Source organism: Eptesicus fuscus, chromosome 12 (genome assembly GCF_027574615.1).
Source record: "Eptesicus fuscus isolate TK198812 chromosome 12, DD_ASM_mEF_20220401, whole genome shotgun sequence".
Classification (NCBI taxonomy): domain Eukaryota; kingdom Metazoa; phylum Chordata; class Mammalia; order Chiroptera; family Vespertilionidae; genus Eptesicus; species Eptesicus fuscus.
This window is the reverse complement of record NC_072484.1, coordinates 53,069,236-53,090,924: the sequence shown is the minus strand read 5'-3', so window position 1 is coordinate 53,090,924 and position 21,689 is coordinate 53,069,236. Positions and strand designations below refer to the sequence as shown.

The 21,689-nt window shown below is 37.2% G+C and overlaps 1 protein-coding gene across 3 annotated transcripts in view; it reads right to left on the bottom strand.

Moving 5' to 3' along the window:
- The window catches only part of ATP9B (ATPase phospholipid transporting 9B (putative)), a 139,309-nt gene that overhangs the window by 82,298 nt on the left and 35,322 nt on the right, over nt 1–21,689 (bottom strand). For all 3 annotated transcript variants that reach the window (XM_054724487.1, XM_054724486.1, XM_028139321.2), the window contains exons 6-8: nt 20,493–20,551; nt 13,103–13,154; nt 7,017–7,111 (exon numbers count right to left, since the gene is read on the bottom strand). In XM_054724487.1, the coding sequence (XP_054580462.1) occupies nt 7,017–7,111; nt 13,103–13,154; nt 20,493–20,551 (206 nt within the window). The remainder of the gene's footprint in view (nt 1–7,016; nt 7,112–13,102; nt 13,155–20,492; nt 20,552–21,689) is intronic.

Genomic DNA, 21,689 nt, shown 5'->3' with positions numbered 1-21,689 from the left:
GAACTCTCACTGTCTGCCAGGAGTGTTTTGACCATGACCCGAGCAATGCCAAACTGAGTGCAGGAATGGCCTTATGGAGATACCTGGGATCTGGGACTAGTGCAGAATTTGAACCCCTGGGAGGGACATAAACCATGAAAACTGGATGCTGGCTGGGCCATCTGAGCTGACCATAACCAAGGGCTTGGGCCCTGATGGGGCCACCTGAAATTGAGCCACTGTTGCCCCAACATGTGACCCCTGCTCACAGCTGCAAGTGGGAGGCCCATCTTCCAAGGTGTCACTGCTGTCACCTGTGGCTGGCACTCCAGATCAAGTGCAGCTCGAAGCAGTTGATCATGAGCCTAACCTGCTTCCTTCACTTTCCTTCTGTTCACAGGCCTTAGTAAGGCAGCTTTATTACCGAGTGCCGCTGTCCCAGAGAGGGAAAGATCTGTTCTGGGCCACTCCCGAGGTAAATGGAGGGGATGACTGAAAAGATAGGGAGTTAGGATTGCTGCCTGATACCCAATGACGCTGCCAGAGAATACTGGCAGAGCACAGGAAGGAGCTCATCCCTAGTCTGGCAGAACTGTCCGCATGCTCTCCCCTCCTGCTGCCTGAGGGAGCTTCTCCCGGGTTTAGAGATTGAAATTCAAAGAGACAGCTGGGTTTTCTCAGGTGGACTTTAGGGTGAATGGGTGCCATTTCAACTGGCTGCATCCAGGACCCATACAGGACACACCTGAGACCAATAGGGCAGGCTGGTCCCATCCAGCTGGGCAAGGACCTAGAATAACAATATACATGCCCTGTAAAGATGCCTTGGCCAGTGTCTGGAAATGTGGATTTCAAGAGGGTTCCCAGCATTCCCAGAGAAGAAAGACTCACTGGGCCTAAACTGTTTATTCTAGCAACATGTTTACCCGAACACCTGCTTTTCTTCTGGGCAAGCCGAGGTGCCAAGGGACACCCTTCCCCTCACAGGCAGCACTTCATATGCCTCCTCACCACCTGCTGCTGACAGGACTCAGTGTGTCCACTGGGAACAGCGATCAAACCACACTCCGGCCTCTGTTCTGGGAGCTGCAGAACAATTCTTCTCCAGCCCCATGCCGTGTTCTTATTTCCACGATCATGTCCTTCAATGAGGTCTCATCTCCACTTGATCCTTCTTCGTGGCTTCTTTCAGACTGCAGTGTCCTCTGAGATTTCTCAGAACACACCAGAGATTTGCATGATGCTCTCCTACTCCTGGAATGGTTTTGCAATGCACGTGGCCTTTCCATTCCTGCTACTTCTAAACATGTATTCAGGGTCCCTGTGGCCAGGGAGGCATAACATGGAGGGCTCCCTGCTGTGTGCACAGCCTCCCGTCAGGGCTGCTCTGTGAGCAGGAGCCTGGCTGCTGGCTGTATGTCACCACTTGCAGAAAACAGGCAATGGCCTAAAAATGATATGGCCTCCTTAGGAGCCATGTACTATTTTGCTGTTTACATTTCATTTCCTCCTTTAATCTAGGTGAGAGAGGGAATACACATTTTCAAGGTGCTTAGAGTTCCTGAGAACAACTGTGAAGTAACTGATTATAGTACAGATGGTAATCCTGATAAGATTCTAATGGGGGCATCTGTTCTGAGGACCCTAACGACTGGAGTCTCAATGCCTCACCCAGTGAGAAGTGTGATGGCAAATGAGGGACAGTGAGATGAAGATCACTGTCCACCACTCTGCCATGGCCTTTAAAGGCAGAACTTCGAGCTTCAGATGGGTGCATGGCCCCTATAAAGAACACACACAGCTAGTTCTCACCAAGTGGCTCATTCTAGTGATGAGAAGTGCCAAGTGCCTGGGATGAGAGTGCTCTCCCACGCACTTCCCCTCCTGCTGGCTGAGCCGGCTGGGAGCAGACATTTGGGACAGTGGAAAGTCACAAAAGGAGGATGACAGAGCTGTCTCCTCAGCCTGGGACCACTGACCTCTGGGATGTTGGTGAAGGAGAAAAACTTCTCTCTTGACTTGAGGTGGATCAATATAGGAAACAGAAACCACACCTCAGAGCAGAATGGGATTGAATACATAAAATCAGAGGAAGAAAAAAAAACATGACTAACCTCCAAAAATTACTCACAGAATGTTACCAAAATGATTCTCCATGGAAAACACTGTTGCCACTATCAAGTTCAATACACAGCAACCCTGCTGCAGAGAACCGCCAACAGGCAGAAAGCTAACGCATCTCCGTCCCTGACTTCCGGTACACACTCTCTGGGAAAGCTCCTCACACACCCTCCAGGAGACCTTGGAGCAGAGATGCTACACCAGCTGAAGGGGGAGTACAGCAGCTCAACACTGTGGGTCTGCGACTGCAGCAGAGACTATATATTAACTAATAAAAATTTATTTTCAAGCTAATTAAATCAAGCTAGTTTACACAAGAAGAAATACATTGTATAGTAATTTTAGACTTATGAAAACACGACTAGAATGTTTAACAAGCAGCCAATGATTCCTAGTATAAGGCCAGTTTGAGAATCATTCATCAGTTAAGTATTATACTGTCATAGTAATTTTCAAAAAAATAAAACGTTCATATAACAGATTACCTTTGGAGACATGGAAATAAAGAACAAGCTAGCAACCATCCTCACTTCGACATGTGCATGAACATTTAGGGGAATGCATTTCATCTAGTATATTAGACATCAAATGACTGAATGATGGCACAATAATGAGAATGCCATTCGAAGCTTTTCATGATAATTTAAAAACCATTCTGAAGTTTTCAATCATGTAGGAAAGCCTCTGCTATTAGGTCAAGGGCAACATTTGTTCGCATTACTTAAAGGTCATTAAAATACATCCTTAATCATAACATGTGGTTCATTACAAATAAAATTGCCTTTCGTTCAATAAAACTCATTAAATGTAAATGGTATTGTTTACTGCTATATGGATCCTTTGAAATAAATCAGCAAGTCATGATTTATTGAAAATTACTATGACCTCATTGTTGTTAATAAATTTGCCTGGGGATCACAAAAGCTAGAAACATATTTCCCGAATGTCTAGGGTGCCTGGAATGTGTACCTCCTAGACAGGCGCCTGTGTAGTACCAAGACACGGAGCCAGCACTGCAGGAACTGCAGCACAGCTGTATTAAAGGGCTTGTCAAAATTTTAATTCTCTGATCACATTAGGTGCTCTGGGAATGCAACTAAATTAGAGAGGTTATTCTTGATGGTGTCCTCAGTTCATTAAGAAAAGCTCTAAGATCTGTAGGTTCACTTATTCCTTGTGTCACGATGGACACAATGCTCAACTGATGATGTGACAAATAGCGAAGAACACCAAATATTCCCGAAATCCATTACATTAGAAACAGAAAAGTCAAAATGAGTGACAGTTATGGGCAGCGTAAGCTATTAAATGAAAGACCAAATTGCCTTGTCTGTATCCATAATAAAATTACAGCTTTCTTTTCTATGAATAAAGTTTCTATACATAATCTACCAAATTATATAAAGCTACACATTTAATTTGATTGATGAGTCAGAAATTCCGTTAAATTTCCTTTTTTAAAATATAATGCTTTTAGGTTTTGCAGTAATATCTTAAAACTTTTTCATTTACTACACAGTTGCTCAATCCAAATGCTCAATGCCAGTCCCTATCAAAGTATATCAACCATAAAAATTTTTAATTAGCACATGACTTGCATACTATAGTAAATATTTTGAAATTTATACGTTTTTGTCAGTAACAAAAATGAAAAAATCTTTATAATACTGAATCTGATAAAATGTCAGTTCCTGTCATCATGAGAATACTAAAAAATACAGATAACAACAGTGTAAGTTTAACTACTTTCTTAAGATATAATTTACATGCAATAAATTGTGCATGTTTGAAGTGTACAACTTTATGCATTTTAACACACACACACACACACACACACAACACACACACACACACACATATATATGCCTATGACATCATCACCATCAAACTATGCGTCATTTCTATCCCCCTGGTCAGGCACCCTGCCCTGCTCCCAGCCTCCATCACCCAAGCTGTGGGACAGTTCTATCTCCCCTCTGCAGGCCTCTCTGCCCCGTTCCCAGCCTCCATCACCACTGCCCCACTTCCCTAGAATTCTTAATAATGCAACCACACCCTACATGCTTTTGTTTGCTTAGCTTATGTTTGGCTTTCTTTCAAACAAATTTTTTTTCTAATAGTGTTTTAACCCTGCACTTTCTCTTCTACCACTCTTAAATCTACTACAAATTATTATTTAGTACAACTCTTTCCAAGTATCCACTCCAGTGACTCTAGAATTCTTGGAAGTGGGGCTGCTGTCCAAGAATGACAGCCAATTGAAATTCTTCCAGTCATTTAAGGATTCATGATCTTTTCTTCCCCTTTAACCCTGGCAAGATTACTTGAGGATGCTTGCTAGAAAAAAGAAGAAAGGACACAAAGAGGAAATACTCTGCAACTGAGCAAAATAGCACCACCCCAACAACTGGCTCAATTCTATAGAAAATCAGCAGGCTGCAAGAATGTCTAATGACAAGAACCAATTCATTTTAGCAAATAGTATGAGAACTGTAAGCTAGATACTTAAGTAGTAAGGTGATGGCACATGGGAAAAATTTTTAAGCACACAGGGAACACTGGCCCAGAGACCAACTGTGGGACAAAATCACAAGTCAATACATATAAAAGGACTGAGATAGAACTGAATACATTCTGTGAACACAACAGAATTAAATAACAAATAAATTATCAGACATTAAGAAAATCCCCTAATATTTGGAAAATAAACAATATCCTTTCAAGTAAATGAGGGGTGAAAGAAGAAATCATAAATTAGAAACATTTAAAACTAAATGATAATGAAAGTGCAGTCTATAAAAATCTGTGTGACACAGGCTAGGTAATAATCAGGAGATCTATAGCTCTAAATGTTTCTGCCAGAAAAGACAAAGGTATAAAATCAAGAGTCTAAAATTCTTTAAAAAGTTAAGCAAGAAAATTAAACACAAACTAAGTAGAATGAAGAAAATAAAGATAACAGAAATCAGTAACACTGAAAATAAACAGACAATAATCAATCAAACCAAAAGCAAGTTCTTTGAAATGATCACTAAAATTGATGAACTTCGTCCTAGCTGGTTTGGCTCAATGGAGAGAGTGTCAGCCTGCAGACTGAAGGGTCCCAGGTTCGATTCCAGCCCAGGGCACATGCCTGGGTTGCGGGCTTGATCCCCAGTAGGGGGCGTGCAGGAGGCAGCCAATCAATGATTCTCTCTCATCATTGATGTTTCTATCTCTCTCTCCCTCTTCCTTCCTCTCTAAAATCAATAAAACATATTAAAAAATAAAAAATAAAATTGATGAACTTCTGGCTAGATTGACCAAGAAAAAAGAGATGTGAATTACCAATATTGAGAATGAACGAGGTCTTGAGACCAACAACTACTAAAAACAATAATCAAATATTACGAATTTTATGCCATTAAATTTGGCAACTTATATGAAACAAATAAATTCATTAAAAAATACGAATTTCCAATGAACAGAAAATTTGATGAACTCTATTATCTAATTCAGAAAGTTAATCCACAATTAAATACTTTCCCACAAAGTACGCTCCGAGCCCAGAGTTTCAAGGGTGAATTTGTTCAATATTTTAAAAAGAAATAACAATACTCTATACAAGTACTTCAAAAAAATACTGGAGGCAAAAAGACTTCCTAACTCATTTAATGAGGCCAGCGTACCCCTAGATATCAAAGCAAAAACATTACAACAAATGCAACACAGTCAAATATCCCTCATGAACATAGGCATAAAAAAATCCTTCATAAAATATCAGCAAATCAAATACTGCAATATATGAAAAGGACACTGAGCATGATCAAATGAATTTCAATGGAGGAACCACCTAACATATAGGCAACTGAAAACACCCACAGAATAAACTATTCCTGAGTCTTAAACATGTGAACATAACAGTCCAGGACATAGGGGAATGAAGAAGGTTCATGCTGCACATGGTGATGAACTCTTAACTGGATGCGGCACAAGTAGGTTTTTCCATCCAAAGCCAACCAACCTAAGGAAAGGGACCAAATCTATGGTATCCAATTCTCTCCCTTTAGAGCAGGGGAGGGGAACATAAGGCCTGTGAAATCATTTTGTCTGGCTCCACCAAGGCATTAGGGGTGAGTTCATTAAATGTTTGACCAAATATAGCAGGCTAACTTTTAAGTTGATAATTTTCTATGGCCCGAGAATGATGTTATAAATATCCAAACAGCCCTTGGCAGAAAAAAGGTTCCCCACTCCTACCTCAGAGATTCTCAATCTTTCTTCATTGTCCATTGAATATCAGCAAATCATATAAAATGAAACTTCTCTCAATCAGATAAATACTACAAATAACACAAAGTAAGCACCAAATGGCCACAACTGTGTTTTTAATTGATTTTTTTTAGAAAGAAGGGGGGGGGGGTGGGGAGAGAGAGAGAGAGAGACAGAGACACACACACACACACACACACACACACACACACACACACACACACACACCAGGGACCAAACTCGAAACCGAGGTATGTGCCCTATGCAGGAATCTAACCAGCCACCTTTCGATATAATGGATGATGCTCCAACCAACTGAGCCGCACTAGCCAGGGCACCAAAACTGTGATTTTATTTCAATAGACCCACTGAAACCTCACCAAAGCTCTCCATTTCAAAGATTACTGGACAGAGAGGGTATAAAAATAAAAACAAAAAAGGTGAAAAAGAAAAAAAACCTCAGTGTCAAGTCAGTAGGAACATTCAAAACTATACCTCGACAGGTTATGTGCTAAGATACACAGAAATTATTTTGGCTTAGTTTTCAATGATCCTTCATTAGTAGTAAATATTATTTTTTTAAATTCTTGATGCATTCGATACATTAGTTGGTACAAACAGAAATGTACTAAACATAAATGATGGGGTACTGCAGTGGTACCCACCCCCAGAGCTGGCAGCCTCTGTGTGCAGCTTACGGCCACTCTCAGCTTCCAGTCAGTTTCGCCATCTAGTTGATCCGTTCGAATAAAACATGAACCTTGGAATTAGAAAAGAAAAATTTCTGAGTTACAGATACTTTAAAAACTAAAATTCCACAACACAGTCAGATCAAAAACAATATACCTAGAAATTCTTTATTTGATTCACAAAAGGAGTTTGCTGAAAAGATACAGGTGATTAACTATTTGATCCTTATCTCCTATTTGATATTCTTGGCTTATTAAGGTTTAAGATTAATTGCACTTTATTTTAGAAAGACCACACTGATCATTTCTACCTTTGATTCATGTTCTGATAACTAAACAATAATACTCAAAAATATCCAAGAATGTGTGATTTGACTTTGATAATAAAATGTCTGAGGTACCATCAGAAAACACATGTTCCTCATCATAAAGGCACAGTTAAAATGCCAAAACTCTGGCCAGACCTACTGTCATACTGATAACTCTATCAAATTTTAAACATGAAAAAATATTAAATTTCAACAATCCATTTACCCTTTGACCATGCTATCACACCATTTCTCAGAACCCACCCTAAGACAGAATAGCACAATTTGTATGCACAGAATGACATACACAGATGACAATCATGTGATGTTATTTCTCAAATTTGGGGAACTATTTAAGGTAGAGAAATAAGAACATATCTTCACATAGCTTAGTTCACTACACCTTAACACACATTCTAAAACTAACATGGAACTGTGGCAACCCCAAACATACCAGCTTTGTGTTCACTTGAACTGCAGAAGAAAGGGCCCCTGCACACCATGGGCATTCTCTGCTCTCTCATGCGGCAAAAATACTAGACGCCAGCCAATGTTCTTTCTGCTAATCACGACCACCAGCAATTCAGTGCCAAAAGTGTGCCCCTTGAGATCCCTGCACCATTAATTTTTACCCTTTAACCACCCTATGCCAGGGGCATCACCATTGCCAGCATGAATCCCAGAGAGTCACAGAGAACAGCTTACCTTTCTCAGGCACAACAGGATTGATTTTCCAATTGCCCAGTTTATCAACTGAAGATATACTAGTATCTACAAAACCATCATCTGAATATTTGCATGATTATCTCATAGCCTGTGTGTGTGATCTGATATAAAATATAAAAGTAAAGTGAAAGGGACTGGATTCCAGAGTCTGACTGATACTTTGAAATGTCAGTGCCAGAGTTCTGCTCCAGGTTTTTTTTCTAATACATAAAATAAGAAAAGGTGAGACTCTGTAGAGTTTCTTAAACTTTAAACATTCTGTGTTTCTAAAGGTGAAAACTTTTCTAGCTAGATTGCTATAACTTATGAAACACTGGAAACAATACAGTTGCCTTTCTTTGCTTCATGTTAAATAACTATGTGCTATTTTACAATTTTACAGGAAATTGACATTTATTTTCAGTTATAGTAAACATTACTAATGCTGAAGTAACTGATATGATTTAAAGAGAGAAGGAGCTGCATAAGTATGACCAACTGGACTTGTCTTACATGAACTGTATCTACTAATTTTTTTTAACAGCAAGCATAAGCTTCAACTGATGCCAGTTAAGGCTCAGCAAAAATCAATTATTAAATTAGTCTGCTTATATCCTATTGCAGTCTTATTATGAATGCTTGATTTTATTTTGTATAATTGACAAGAGTTGACAGGAAAGGACAGGTCTAATGACAATAAAATTGAGATCTACCAGCATATGTGTCACATAGGAGAGCCACACCAGGTGGTGACAAAGGAACTGCTGCGACTCAGTGAGAAGCAGTACAAATATGTAATATTCTGTACAAGTCACCCTGTAATATCAGCAAACTACCTGCAACAATTCATGAATCCAATAGCTCTGAAAGAAATGGGCTACAGTATGTGCCCAACAAAAGAAAAATAGACATTGACTTTGCATATATAATAGCAGATCGTTTGCCATCAAACTTAATTTCTAAATCATTTATATGACTTAATGACTCTGCATGAAATTTTTAAGCTGGTGGCAAGATGAATAGCACCACCGAGAGAACATGGATGAGTACAGTGTCATTTACCTGCCCCTCACCCCACAACAAGTGACAGCTGAGCTATTGTAATATGTCCCCAGCACTTAAACTATAATGTCATCACTTAGGAGACAAGTGAAAAAGATATTGGCATTTATAAGAGATTGATGAAAATTAGTTCTCAAGCATTAATTTCTCTTAATACCACTAAAAGAACTGTGTGCATTCAGGAGATATTTGATCTGAATTAAGAAACGGATGAAGCAATTGATTAATTGGAATTTAAGCCATCAGTCACCAGATCCATCAACAGCTTCATTTACATTCTAAACAATCAGCTGACGGCCCAATAGAATACCCTGTATTAATACACAGTCAATATGATGCCACGAAGAGACTTGTGGAGCTGTATTGACAAACGCCCCATGGCTATTGTCCAGGCTCGAAGAGCTGCATAGATTTAGGACTTTCATGTTGGCTTGGGCTTAAAGATTTCTATTATAACAGACAATGTATTATCAGGTTTTTCTGAACAAAAACTGAAAAGTAATAAAGTAATATTAGCAGTGATAGTACACACACACAAAATTCTAAATATGTGTACTTTTGAAAATTAGGCAATCAAGACACTCAAAACAATTACTTAGAGTCATATAAACAGAATTCCAAAAGCTAAAAATCCTTTACTGAAAGCAAGTTTTATACAAATTCTATACAGCAGGGAAGCTTTTGGTCCATTTTACAAAGTAAAGAAAACTAGCATGAAACAGATATCTGACATTTGAAAGTTTGCATATGAGTAATTAGTAATTATTTTTGTAATGTGAGATAAAGAAAGAATAAAACTGAGGAATATAATAGAATCACAGGCTAAAACAAGTAAGGTCCATTAATAACCTTCCAAAAATGTATAAAACAATAAAAAATTAGCATACATGCATATTATGTACGTTTTTGTGGGGCACAAGGAAATAATTCTTAAGATACTCAAAGAGCCCTAGCTGGCTTGGCTCAGTGGATAGAGCGTCGGCCTGCGGACTGAAGGGTCACAGGTTCGATTCCGGCCAAGGGCACATGCCTGGGTTGCGAGCTCGATCCCCAGTAGGGGGCGTGCAGGAGGCAGTCGATAAATGATTCTCTCTCATCATTGATGTTTCTATCTCTCTCTCCTTCTCCCTTCTCTGAAATCAATAATTTAAAAAAAAAAGGATACTCAAAGAGATCCTTGACCTCCATAATATTAAGTATCCTTACACTACATAGTAACTGTCCCTATACCATGAAATATAACACAAAATTAAAGAAAAATAAAAGAAGACATCTTTGAAACATCATCCATTTGGACAGAATGCTATTAATCTGGAATTAACACAGTGGAGTATCTCACTTGCCCAATGTGCTATTTCTATTTCTGTCTTGCTGTCTTACTACTGCATAACTATGACATGGTAAAAAGATTATTAAGATGCCTAAGAAGAATTTTCATAACTGCTATTAGTGATATAATCTTTAGCGAAGAATTTATGTTCTCCCTCAGATTCCTCCTCTGAAAAATGGACATTTCTATTTTCCAGTTATAAAATGCTGAATTTTCTTCATTTTTTATCTCCTAACACAATCTATATAATGTACTTCTCTTAAGTTGATCATCTAAAACAATTTCCATATTTAGGATAATATTCTTAATCTTACATATAATTCCAACACAGTAATTAAAAGAACAATTAATAAAAAAGCATCTTCCAAATGGAAATATTTTTGTTATTCATTATAATGAATATATTTAGAAACAAAGACAAATCATAAATAAATAGGTGATGTCAGCAGGGATGGCAGTGTAAAAAAATCTCTGAAAATCCATTTCTCTACAACTATATGAGAACATTACCAAAAACTGTTAAAAGTAACTTATTCAGAACTCTGGAATATAATAAAAAAATTGCAACAATCTCAGGTGCATTTATTCAAGAAACACAAGTAAATCTAGCTAAGAGTGAGCTGTGTTTTGACTTGCCCTGTTCCCAACACTCTGCCCCACCCCCATTGCTCCACAGTACTGAGAAAACCAATAGTCTAGCAGCCACTGAGTGGCCCAAACCCAACTCAGGGCTCCCTAAACCCCATGGCCAGATAACTGTGACCACCTGACAGGAACTGACCTGATGCAGAGGTCATTCATTGAAAACAGTGTTTTCCCTGGGATGTTTGAAAAAACAATCAGTGGCAACTGCTTAATATCATTGCTGCCTCAGGTGGTCATAAAACTGGGGTAACAAGCTGAACAAAAATCTTTTTTAAAAAGTTAGAAAATGAGATGATGGAAAGGGGCTTTGAAAAGCTCTAACACATTCCTGGGAGCCTAGAAGGCCATCTGCCCAGGCAAGGCTGCCCGCATGCCCGGAAAGCCTAAGAGGCCCTCATCTCTCATGGCTGAGCTGGAGGCTCTATAAAAAACAAGTGAAGGGAAAGGCAAAGCTGTGACCTGCCTGCTACAGCACTGCAGGTGTTAAGAGAACACTAGCTATTTTACAAGATAAACCTTGAACATGGGAACTTGAAGAATATTTCTCTCGCACAGAGTCCATCTGGTAATGGAAGGAGAGTGGGCTCTGTTCCACAGTCATTCAGGAACCTAAGCTGAGGAATGCTCTGCCGTTTCAACAGGCAGCTTCTAAGGTTATCCTAGTCATGCACTATTGTGGGCCCAGTCGTGCAGGGAGGAGAAGAGCAGGTGGCTACAAGAGGTAAAAGGCAAGGCCAACCCTCAGGACATGACCCCACCTAACTGGACAGGAAAAGGAGTCCAGCTGTATTTCCAAGAGGAAAGGAAAATGGACTGGAAATGTAGCTTTCTAGTCTCTACCCCATTGGGAAAACAAAACCTCCCACTAAGTCTCACACAATAAAGTAAATGTGCCAAGTGTACAGAGTTTGCTTGATTATTAGGTGTAGCTGAGCTATTAATGACAGCCTCACCTTGCAATATGAGTAACATAGCTACAGTTGATAAAAGGAGAAAAATTTTTTCCTCTTTCTCATGACTTAAAATGACACTTTAAAAAAAATGCTATTTGTAAATGGAAAAAATAAAATCAGCAACTCTAAAATGTAACTATTGTCCTTTCTAGAGTTTTTGTGCTGCATAGAATAATACATGTGCCGAGCTTACAAAAAAAAATAATATGCTGAGCTTCCTATAAAAGTATTGTTCATTTATTCAACAAAGTGAGAGATGTAAAGCAGAAAGAACTTTGGATATTAGTTGATAAACCTCCCATGACTTTACAGATGATGAAAATGTATTTCCCTCGTGGCTAGGTCATATAATTAGAAACTGACCAAAGCAGACTATATTTTAGGTTTCCTGATTCCCAACAACAGTTTTCTTGACCATATGAGGCTTCCACATCATTACCTCTCAGTACCCCTTTTCCATCCTTCTAACTTGAAAGGTTAAGTCATGCAAATATCTTTTTTTTTTTTTTCTGGGAAGCCCACTTCAACTCAGCTAGGCAAATGGTCTGGTCTCACTCAACCCCATCCCCCCACATGTCTTTTCACTCTTACAGTATCTACACAAAACAGAGAATTACTACTGTCAATGTGTATAATGCCAAAAATACACAGATCATGAGTTCTAAGGGGAGCAATTTGGTTTTGCTCTCTTTTATATCCTAAGCACCACATAGTGCCTGGAATATAGTAAGTGGTAAGTAAATGTTTGCTGAATTAATTAATAAAATTGCAAATGCAGAACAGCAATAAAATTTCCAATAACATCATCTAATTATTTAGATACCAATATGGATATGAATGACAGCACTCATTTGATATATAGATTCTGAAAGGATTATATTTTTTAAACAAACATATTATACAGTAAAATCTTTGTGTTAAATATCAACAGTTAAATGTAATTTAGAAATTAATGAATTAAATGATTTATCATTCAAAGAAAAATTGTTATATTTTTCCTTTTAAAATGGAAATTAAACTGCCAAAATATCAAATCATCAACAATGTAAATAAAAATACCTGCTTTTTCTGAAGTCCTAAGAAATACCATGTCGGATGGGATTCTTTGATTCTGTAGAGAGTAATATAAAATGTTAATTATCTATATGCAGTTTATAAATTAACACAACTCCATTCCAAAACAGAAATAGCTAGTAAAATAACGAAAAAGGTTAAATTAAAATTTATGTTGAAGCAATTCACATTTAAAATTTGTACTTAAAAAGTGAATATTTTGATTCATATTTTAGTTGGACTTTCAAGATTTCTCCCCCCATTAATGTACCATGTAAATGGTATTAGTGATGGCTCGAAAACTGCTCCATTTCTGAGAAATGTTAAATATTGCCATTTCTGTGGCCTCTGTTGTACCTTAACTCATAATACAGAAGTTATTACCTTATAAAAAAATTATATCTTCCCTATTAGAGTAAGTGACCCAAGAAAGCGGGGATAACATTCTTACAATGCCTCATACAAAACAGAGCATATCATAAATAAAACACTTAATAAATTTTAAATCAGTGGTTCTCAACCTTTCTAATGCTACGACCCTTTAATACAGTTCCTCATGTTGTGGTAACCCCCAACCATAAAACTATTTTTGTTGCTACTTCATAACTGTTGCGACCCACAGGTTGAGAACCGCTAGCAGGGTCACCTAAGACCATCGGAAAACATGGATATTTACATTACGATTTATTAACAGTAGCAAAATTACAGTTATGAAGTAGCAACAAAAATAATTTTATGGTTGGGGGTCACCACAACATGAGGAACTGTATTAAAGGGTCATGGCATTAGAAAGGTTGAGAACCACTCTTTTAAATGAATGAATAAATGTAAAACTGAATAACCAAAAATAAATTCCACAAATTTGAAGAGGTGTTCTTTTATAAAGATGAAAAGGAAAAATAACTCAAACGTACTGTATGGCACATAAAAACTTTTATAAGTTACTAATCATAATTTAATCATTATTACTAATAACTCAATAAAGCTAAAGAAAAATTATAAGAATACTCATAATTTCATGAATTATTTATATTTTTTGAGACCTCAAGATTTTCCTACACAGGATATAAGAAATGGATTATTTGTCAGTCAGCAGGCAATAAAAACAAATAAAAGTTGTTAAAACAGAAAAACATATGTTGTAGAATAGAGCTACTTCTTTCTAACATGAAGAAAGAAGGGCAATTATTAATACCTAAAGAGCTCCTAGGTCAAGGAAGAAATCACAATGGAAATTAGAAAATATTTATAATTGAAGAGTAATAAAATCTCAACACATCAAAACATGTGGAACACAGCCAAAGTCAGGAAAGTGTGAAGAGGAAAATGTATACAAGTAAATGCACACAATAAAACAGAGAGGTTAAAAACACAGGGTCAAAGAGCTAAATGTCCATTTGAAAGCAGAAAAAAAACAACAGCCAATGAGCCACAGAGAAAGTACAAGGATGTAAATAAATATAGGAATAAAAATTAATGACACAGAAAACAAATATATGTATATACACCTACATACATATATTCATATATATCAGTAACAAACAGCAAGAAAATAAGTATTTTTCAAATATTCCCATTTCAGTAATAAGAAAACACTAATAAAAATAAACTAATAAAAGATTGGCGAGCTCTATAAAAAACCTATTAAATATTACTAAAATTAAATAAAACCTAAAAAAATACAATGTATCAGGTTTCAAAACTAGAATGTATAGTACTGCAAAGATGTCAAGTGTTCATAAATTGACCTATATATTCAACACAAACCCAACCAACATCTTGCCATGGTTTTTGGTGGGAATTAACAAGGTATTGCTAATATTTACAAGAAATGCAAAAGAACAACCAAGACAAATGTCAGAAACATAGAGAGTTGAGTTTACAATACAGCAAAACGAAAATATTAAAGTAGAATCATGAGGGCAAGGTAGCATTTAACAGAGAGATAATTACACCAATGTAAAGTGCAGGCTCCAGAAGGAATCCCAAACATGGAAAGACTCCAGATTGAGGAGGAAGATAAAACTGCAGACCTATTAGGACATGATGGTCTTTTCAAGAAATAGTGTTGAGAAAATTAGATACCCACAGGGAGGGGGGAGAATGCCTGATCTCTACTTCAATCAAAACACAAATCAATTCCAGATGTATTATATTTCTCAATGTCAAAGTCCAAACAATAAGACTCCTAAACAATAATATAAAGGATATTTTCACAACGCTTTGGAAGGGAAGAAGACTCCTTCCCCATCACCAAAATTTATTTACAAAACCACACACCTATAAATGCAAAGATTAATGAAGTAGACTTCATTAAAATTAAGGATTTTTTTTTTCCAACAAAGCACACCAGGAAGGAAAGGATATTTGCAACATAAAGGACTCACATCCAGAATACATAAAGACCATAAAGGGATGAGAAAAGAAGGGCTAACTCAGAAGGAAAATGGCTGATTGGTTGATCTCTTCCCTCTAATCAAGAAACTCATATGAGTATATGCATAACCCAAGGACACAGACAGTGGGTGGTGAAGGCTTGGGGTTTGGAGGGAGGAAGAGAGGGCAATGGGGGTGGGGGAGGCGGGAAGGAGAGATATGTAATACTTTCAACAATAAAGATTTATTAAAAAAATAGAGAGAGAGAGAAAGAAAGAAGGAAAATGGCAAAAGATGTTAACAGGCTCTTTCCAAATAAGAAAGACATCCAAAATCACACAAGAAGGTGTCCAACTTTATTAGTCTTCAAAGAAATGCACATTAAAACTACAACTGCTAGATACATATTGGAAATGCTAAATTAAGAAGACTGATGATGCCAAGTGTTGGCAAACATGTAGAGCAATGGGAAGTCTTACACATTGCTGATTCCAGTATAATTTGAAACATCACTTTGCAAACCATTTGCAGTATCTACTAAAGTGGAACATACGCATACCCCAACATCCAACAATTCCAGCCCAGGCACAAATGCAGCAGCACAGGTGAGCCCAGGCAAGGCACCACAGAAACCAAAGTCCCAATAGGCAAAACTTAAAAGCAACTGAAATAGTCATCAACAGCAGAATGGTCAAAAGGCATACAATGTAACAACAAAGCAAATGAATTACAGTTACACACAGCAAAATGGAAGAATCTCATTAATTGTACTGGGCCAAAAAAAAAAAAAAAAGCACCCACCCAATCACACCCCAATCCCATTGAATATTTTTAGGCACCCTTGTCAAAAATCAATTAACCATAAATTTACAGCTTTATTTCTGGACTCTCAACTCTGAATTTCTGCCAAGCCCTCACTGTCTTGATTACCATAACTTTGTATAAGGTTTTGAAATGAAAAAGCGCCACTACTCCAATTTTGTTCAATTTTTAAAAATTATATTGGCTAGTCTGGGAACTTTGCATTTCCATATAAATTTAAGAATCAGCTTGTCAATTTCTGCAAAGAAGTCAGCTGGAAAGTTGAAAGGGATAGCCCTGAACCTATAGGTCAACTTAGGGAGTGTTGCCATTTTAACAATATTAATACTTCTAATTCACAAACATGGGATGTCTTTCCATGTGCTTAGATCTATTAATATGCTTCCACAATTTTTTATAGCTTTCAAATATGTTTTGTACTTCTTTTGTTTATTCTTGAAAAATAATTTTATTTTATTTATAAGTATTTTATTTTTTATGCTACTGTTAATGAAATTCTTTATTTAATTGCATTTCCAAACCATTACTCTTTATTCCCTTATCATGTTTCATTTTCCATGAGTCACTCATAAATAAACTTGATAACTCCAAATGCTTATTAGGTACTTTTTATCTTTCCCTCCCCTCAAGACTATGAGCACCATGAGACCAGGACCTCTGCCTCCTTCACGCGATGCAGGATGATCCGATGGACAACAGTTTCTCTGATCATCCCCAGTCGGGATATGGGGACTGTTTTAGGTTTTTGGCTATTATGAATAATGAAGGTATAAACATTCATAGATAGGCTTTTGTGCCAACTTAAATTAACATTTCTCTGTGATAAAGGTTCAACAGTTCAATTGCTGGGTTACATAATATTTGCATATTTAGCTTTTTAAGAGACTTAATGATTTTCCAGAATAACTATAATGTCTGATATTCCCACAGGAAATATATAAGTAATCCACTTTTCACATCATTGTAGTATTTGATGCTGGCACCATTTTCATTATAGCCATTCTGCTACATGTGTAGTGATAGTTCATTGCTTTAATTTGCAGTCCTAGGTGACCAATGATACAGAGTATCTTCTCATGTACTTATTTTCTACCTATATATCTTCTTTGGTGAATTTCTCTTTATATTTTTTTGTTCATTTTCTAATTTGATTTTTTTTTTTACATGTTGGCTTTTAACAGCTTTTACATAATCTAAGTACAAATCCTTGTCAGATGTGGTTTACAAATATTTTCTCCTAGTTTGTAGGTTGTTTTTTCATCATATTGACTTGTGTTTTCACTAAGCACAGTTTTTCATTTTAATGAGATGCAATTTATCAATGTTTTTATCTTTGCTGCATTGTGCTTTTGATGTCCAGTCTAAGAGCTACTTTCCTGCCCTGGAATCTGAATATTTTTCCTATGTTTTTCTAAATTTTTACAGTTCTAGTTTACATTGAAATCCATGATCCATTTTGACTTAATATTGGTATAAAGTGTGACACTTAGAGTAAGGTTCTTTTTTACCCACAGATGCCCAAACAGCTCCAGCCTCATTCACCCAGGAAGCTGGCTTTTTCCACTTTAGCTGCTTTGCACTCTGTCAAACACCCTTGAGCATTTCTGGGTTCTAATGTTTCGTTGATCTTGGTTCTCTCCTTCTTCCACACCATGCTATTAATGTGTCTAGGTAGGAAGCCTTAACTTCGGGAAGAGTGATTCTTCTCCCTTTACTCTCCTTGCCAAGACTATTTTAGCCACTTTAGGGCCTGGACCTTGCCAAATTAGTTTTAGAAATAAGCTTATTTTGTTTAAAAAACAAACAAACAAAACCTTGTTAAGATTTTGATAGGAAGTATATTACCGTAAACTTACAGATCAATTTTGGGGAAACTGTGGAATGTTCCAGTCCAAGACTATAATGTCCCTCTTTACTCAGACCTTTGATCACTTTCCTGAACACACGTTATCTCCGGCATAGCTAAGATTGTGTTTTCACAGAAGTGACTAAGAGCACTGCACTTTTAGTTTCAGTTTCCACATGTTCATTGTCAGTATATAAAAATGGCACTGGCATTTGAATGTGCACCTTATAATTTGCCACCTTATTGAACTCTTTAGTTCTGAGAGGTTTTTTTTAGAGATCGCATGGGATTTTCTACATACACAATCATGTCATCAGTAAATAGGGGCACTTTTACTTCTTCCCTTCCAATCTGAATTCCTTCTGCTTCCTTTACTTGCCTTATTCAGTGGCTACAAATGCGAGCTGAGTGAGCGTGATAGGAACAAACACCTGCCCTGTGCCCAGTCTCAGAAGAAAGGCATCTGACATGCACTGAGGGTGATGCCAGCTATAGGCTTTTACAGATGATTTTTACAAGAATAAGGTGATTCCCTCCATTCCTATCATGGATGGTACTAAAAATAAGAGAGGATTCACAGATTCTATCCCAGTTTTCAACCCCACAACACAAGGCAGACTCTTAAAATCGAAAAGAAGACTGAAGGCGATGGGACCAGGTCTCACAGCCAGGAGTCCATGCAGCCAGCACCCTCAAGCCCTCTGTCACCTGCTCCCTGGCAGCTGGCTGTGAGCTACCCTGTAGAGAGGTCCATCTGGCCAGAAATGGGAAAGGCCTCGAACCAAAGTCCCTGGAACTGAGGTCCTAAGTCCAACACAGCACCAAGTTCTGCCAACAGGCCCAGTGGGCCCTGAAGGTGACAGCCACCTGATGAATCCTTGACTGCAGCCTTGAGAGGGACCTGGAACCAGAAGACCTAGCTAAGCTGCACCCAGATTCCTGACCACAAAAACTGTGAGGCAATGTTGATGTTTTAAAGAACTGCATCAAAATTTATATGACTACCATTTGTCTTATAGAAATGTGCAAAGATATAATGTACAAGAATGTTCACTGTAGCACTTTACAATAGGAACCACCTGAAAATCTAAGAATGGATAAAAAATTAGTGACTTACAGTATCCATATAAATGAATACTATGTAAATGAGTTGCAAATCAGTCAGTTTAATTTTATCTAGTTTTGTCAAATCAAACACACCCCGATCATTCTTGGTACAGATTACTGTAGCAGTGTCTTGAGGAGGACGACTTTCTTGTACTAAGTATCTTGCACAGATGACTCAGGCTGCTATGCTCCTATGTGGCCTGCACGCCAACTGGCACTAAGGGCTCACACTACTCTGTAAGAGGCTTTTCAAAAACTTATTTAACATATTTTTAAAAGTTGTTCTTGAGCCTTAATTAAAAAAATAAAATAAAAATAAAGACTGTCCATTGAGTCACTGTTCCTCAGGGAAGACTGTGCATGAGAAACAACTACCACCATGCGGTCAGCCCACTGGGTTACACCCCAGGCCACCAACAGCCCAGTGATTTCTACCTCTGACCAATGTGGGGGTTTTTAATGGTCTCTTCCTACAAAGACCTAAACTTTTTCTTTCTAATCCTCTTTTGCTTCCATTTACCTTTCCTTCTTTAAGTTTTATTAACCATAAGAATTCTTATTAACCATAAGAATTAATATCCAATAATTATGTGTAATACAGTAAGTCCTCGGGTTACGTCGGAGAGCCGTTCCTACGGTGAGACATAACGCAATTTTTGCCGTAAATCGGAATCCATCTACATAAGCACCTACATCACTCACATGGAGTACATACACAGCAGTAATAAAGTTAAACAGTAAAAAAAATTTAAAAGAAAGATAACAATTCCTGACCTTTACTTGTGGTAAATAAATAATAAAAAACATAAAGCACATATGTACATACGTCGAAATGACGGAACTTTTTTTTATAAATAAATGGGAGATGGCGACATAACCATGGAACGACATACATCGAGTCCGACATAACCCGAGGACTGCCTGTATATCTATCTGTAATAGTAAGTTCTAGAAGCTGAAATTCTTTGGTCACATGAAATAATACTGATAATGTAACATTAAGCAGTTAACACGTCTTATTTTAGACAAAATATGACGTCATCTATGCACACTGAAATGTACTTTAACAAAACAGACTATACAAAAAAATCTAGATGTTTCTTCATGTATAGCAAATCTTACGCAATGATGTTAAGATTGAAAATAAATGTCTCAATTTTCTTTATATTCGAAAGTTACTTGCAATCAGGCTAAATGTTAATAAGTGGTATAGACATGTCTGAAATATATTGAAAATGCATCAACCTTTTCCACTATGATGAGGTCTCCAACTTGTATGTCTGAACTCTGAACTTGCACTTTACCTTGAAAAAAAGAAGAAGTATAATCAACTCAAGGAAACAATAGCACACCAGAGTTAAACTTTCAATTGATAAGTAATACTTTAGAAATAACTTTTGGGGGAAAAACTTTATATAATGTATCTCTACTTATACTTTCAAATTAAATATTTCAGATAGACACAGTCACTAAAAATTAACTTCTCTTAGTTAACTCCCAAGTATAATTTAACCACCCCCAATAAAAACCTTGTGGGAATGTGGAAGAGGATTCCATGTGGAAGGTTCTTACCCAATCTACCATTATTTCAGGTGTGAGTCAAGATAGGATGATCAGAAATATCACTAAATAAAATAATGTGGTGACAGAAATTGAGTCAGATGGAGATGTACAGTCCTTACTGTACAACCTGGGAATGGTATTGACTGGCACATGACTAACAGAAAAGAAGGAACAGAGAAGATCAGAGAGAATATCACCCTTCACCAGAAGCTTTTACAGACACAGGTCAGGACCACAGATTTATTATGAAAAGTGGTTTTTCTCCATGCTATATTGTGCAAATTCTTAAAATACCTACATGATAGCTAGTGTGTGCTAATCATGTATAACAGTCAATATATAACATCTACATCACAATGTTCATATCACATAGAGTAGATAAAACATTATAGAGGCATTTTGAAACACCAAGTTCTTTCACTTCCTGTGTCTCTGGGCCTAGCCTCCATCCCTTCCTCCATCTCTGTTTCTCACTCCCCTCCCTGGCTTGGCAGTCTCCTTCGCCCTGTCTGTTTCCCTTTTAGGACCAGCAACAACTTTTACGTTTTAATATGAAGAAAGGTCCTTTTCTTTTACATTCAGTTTATTCTGAAAGCTAATAGAACAGAGGAAAGTTCATGTTGCATTATCAAAACCTAGTATTACTGACCATTCCCCTGACTTTTAGACCACATTCAACTTATTATAAAACCTTATTTCCTAAATACCTCTTCAAGCAGCTGCGTTTCAATAATAATAAACTAGTTCCTAACGATTTGTCTGAAGGATATCAATAAGCTTTGTAAATGTTGCTATATTTTTCATGTTCCTCAATTATATAATAAACACATAAGGCTGGAGCTATTTTTTGGGGGTGGAGCCTATTTGTATTCATACCAT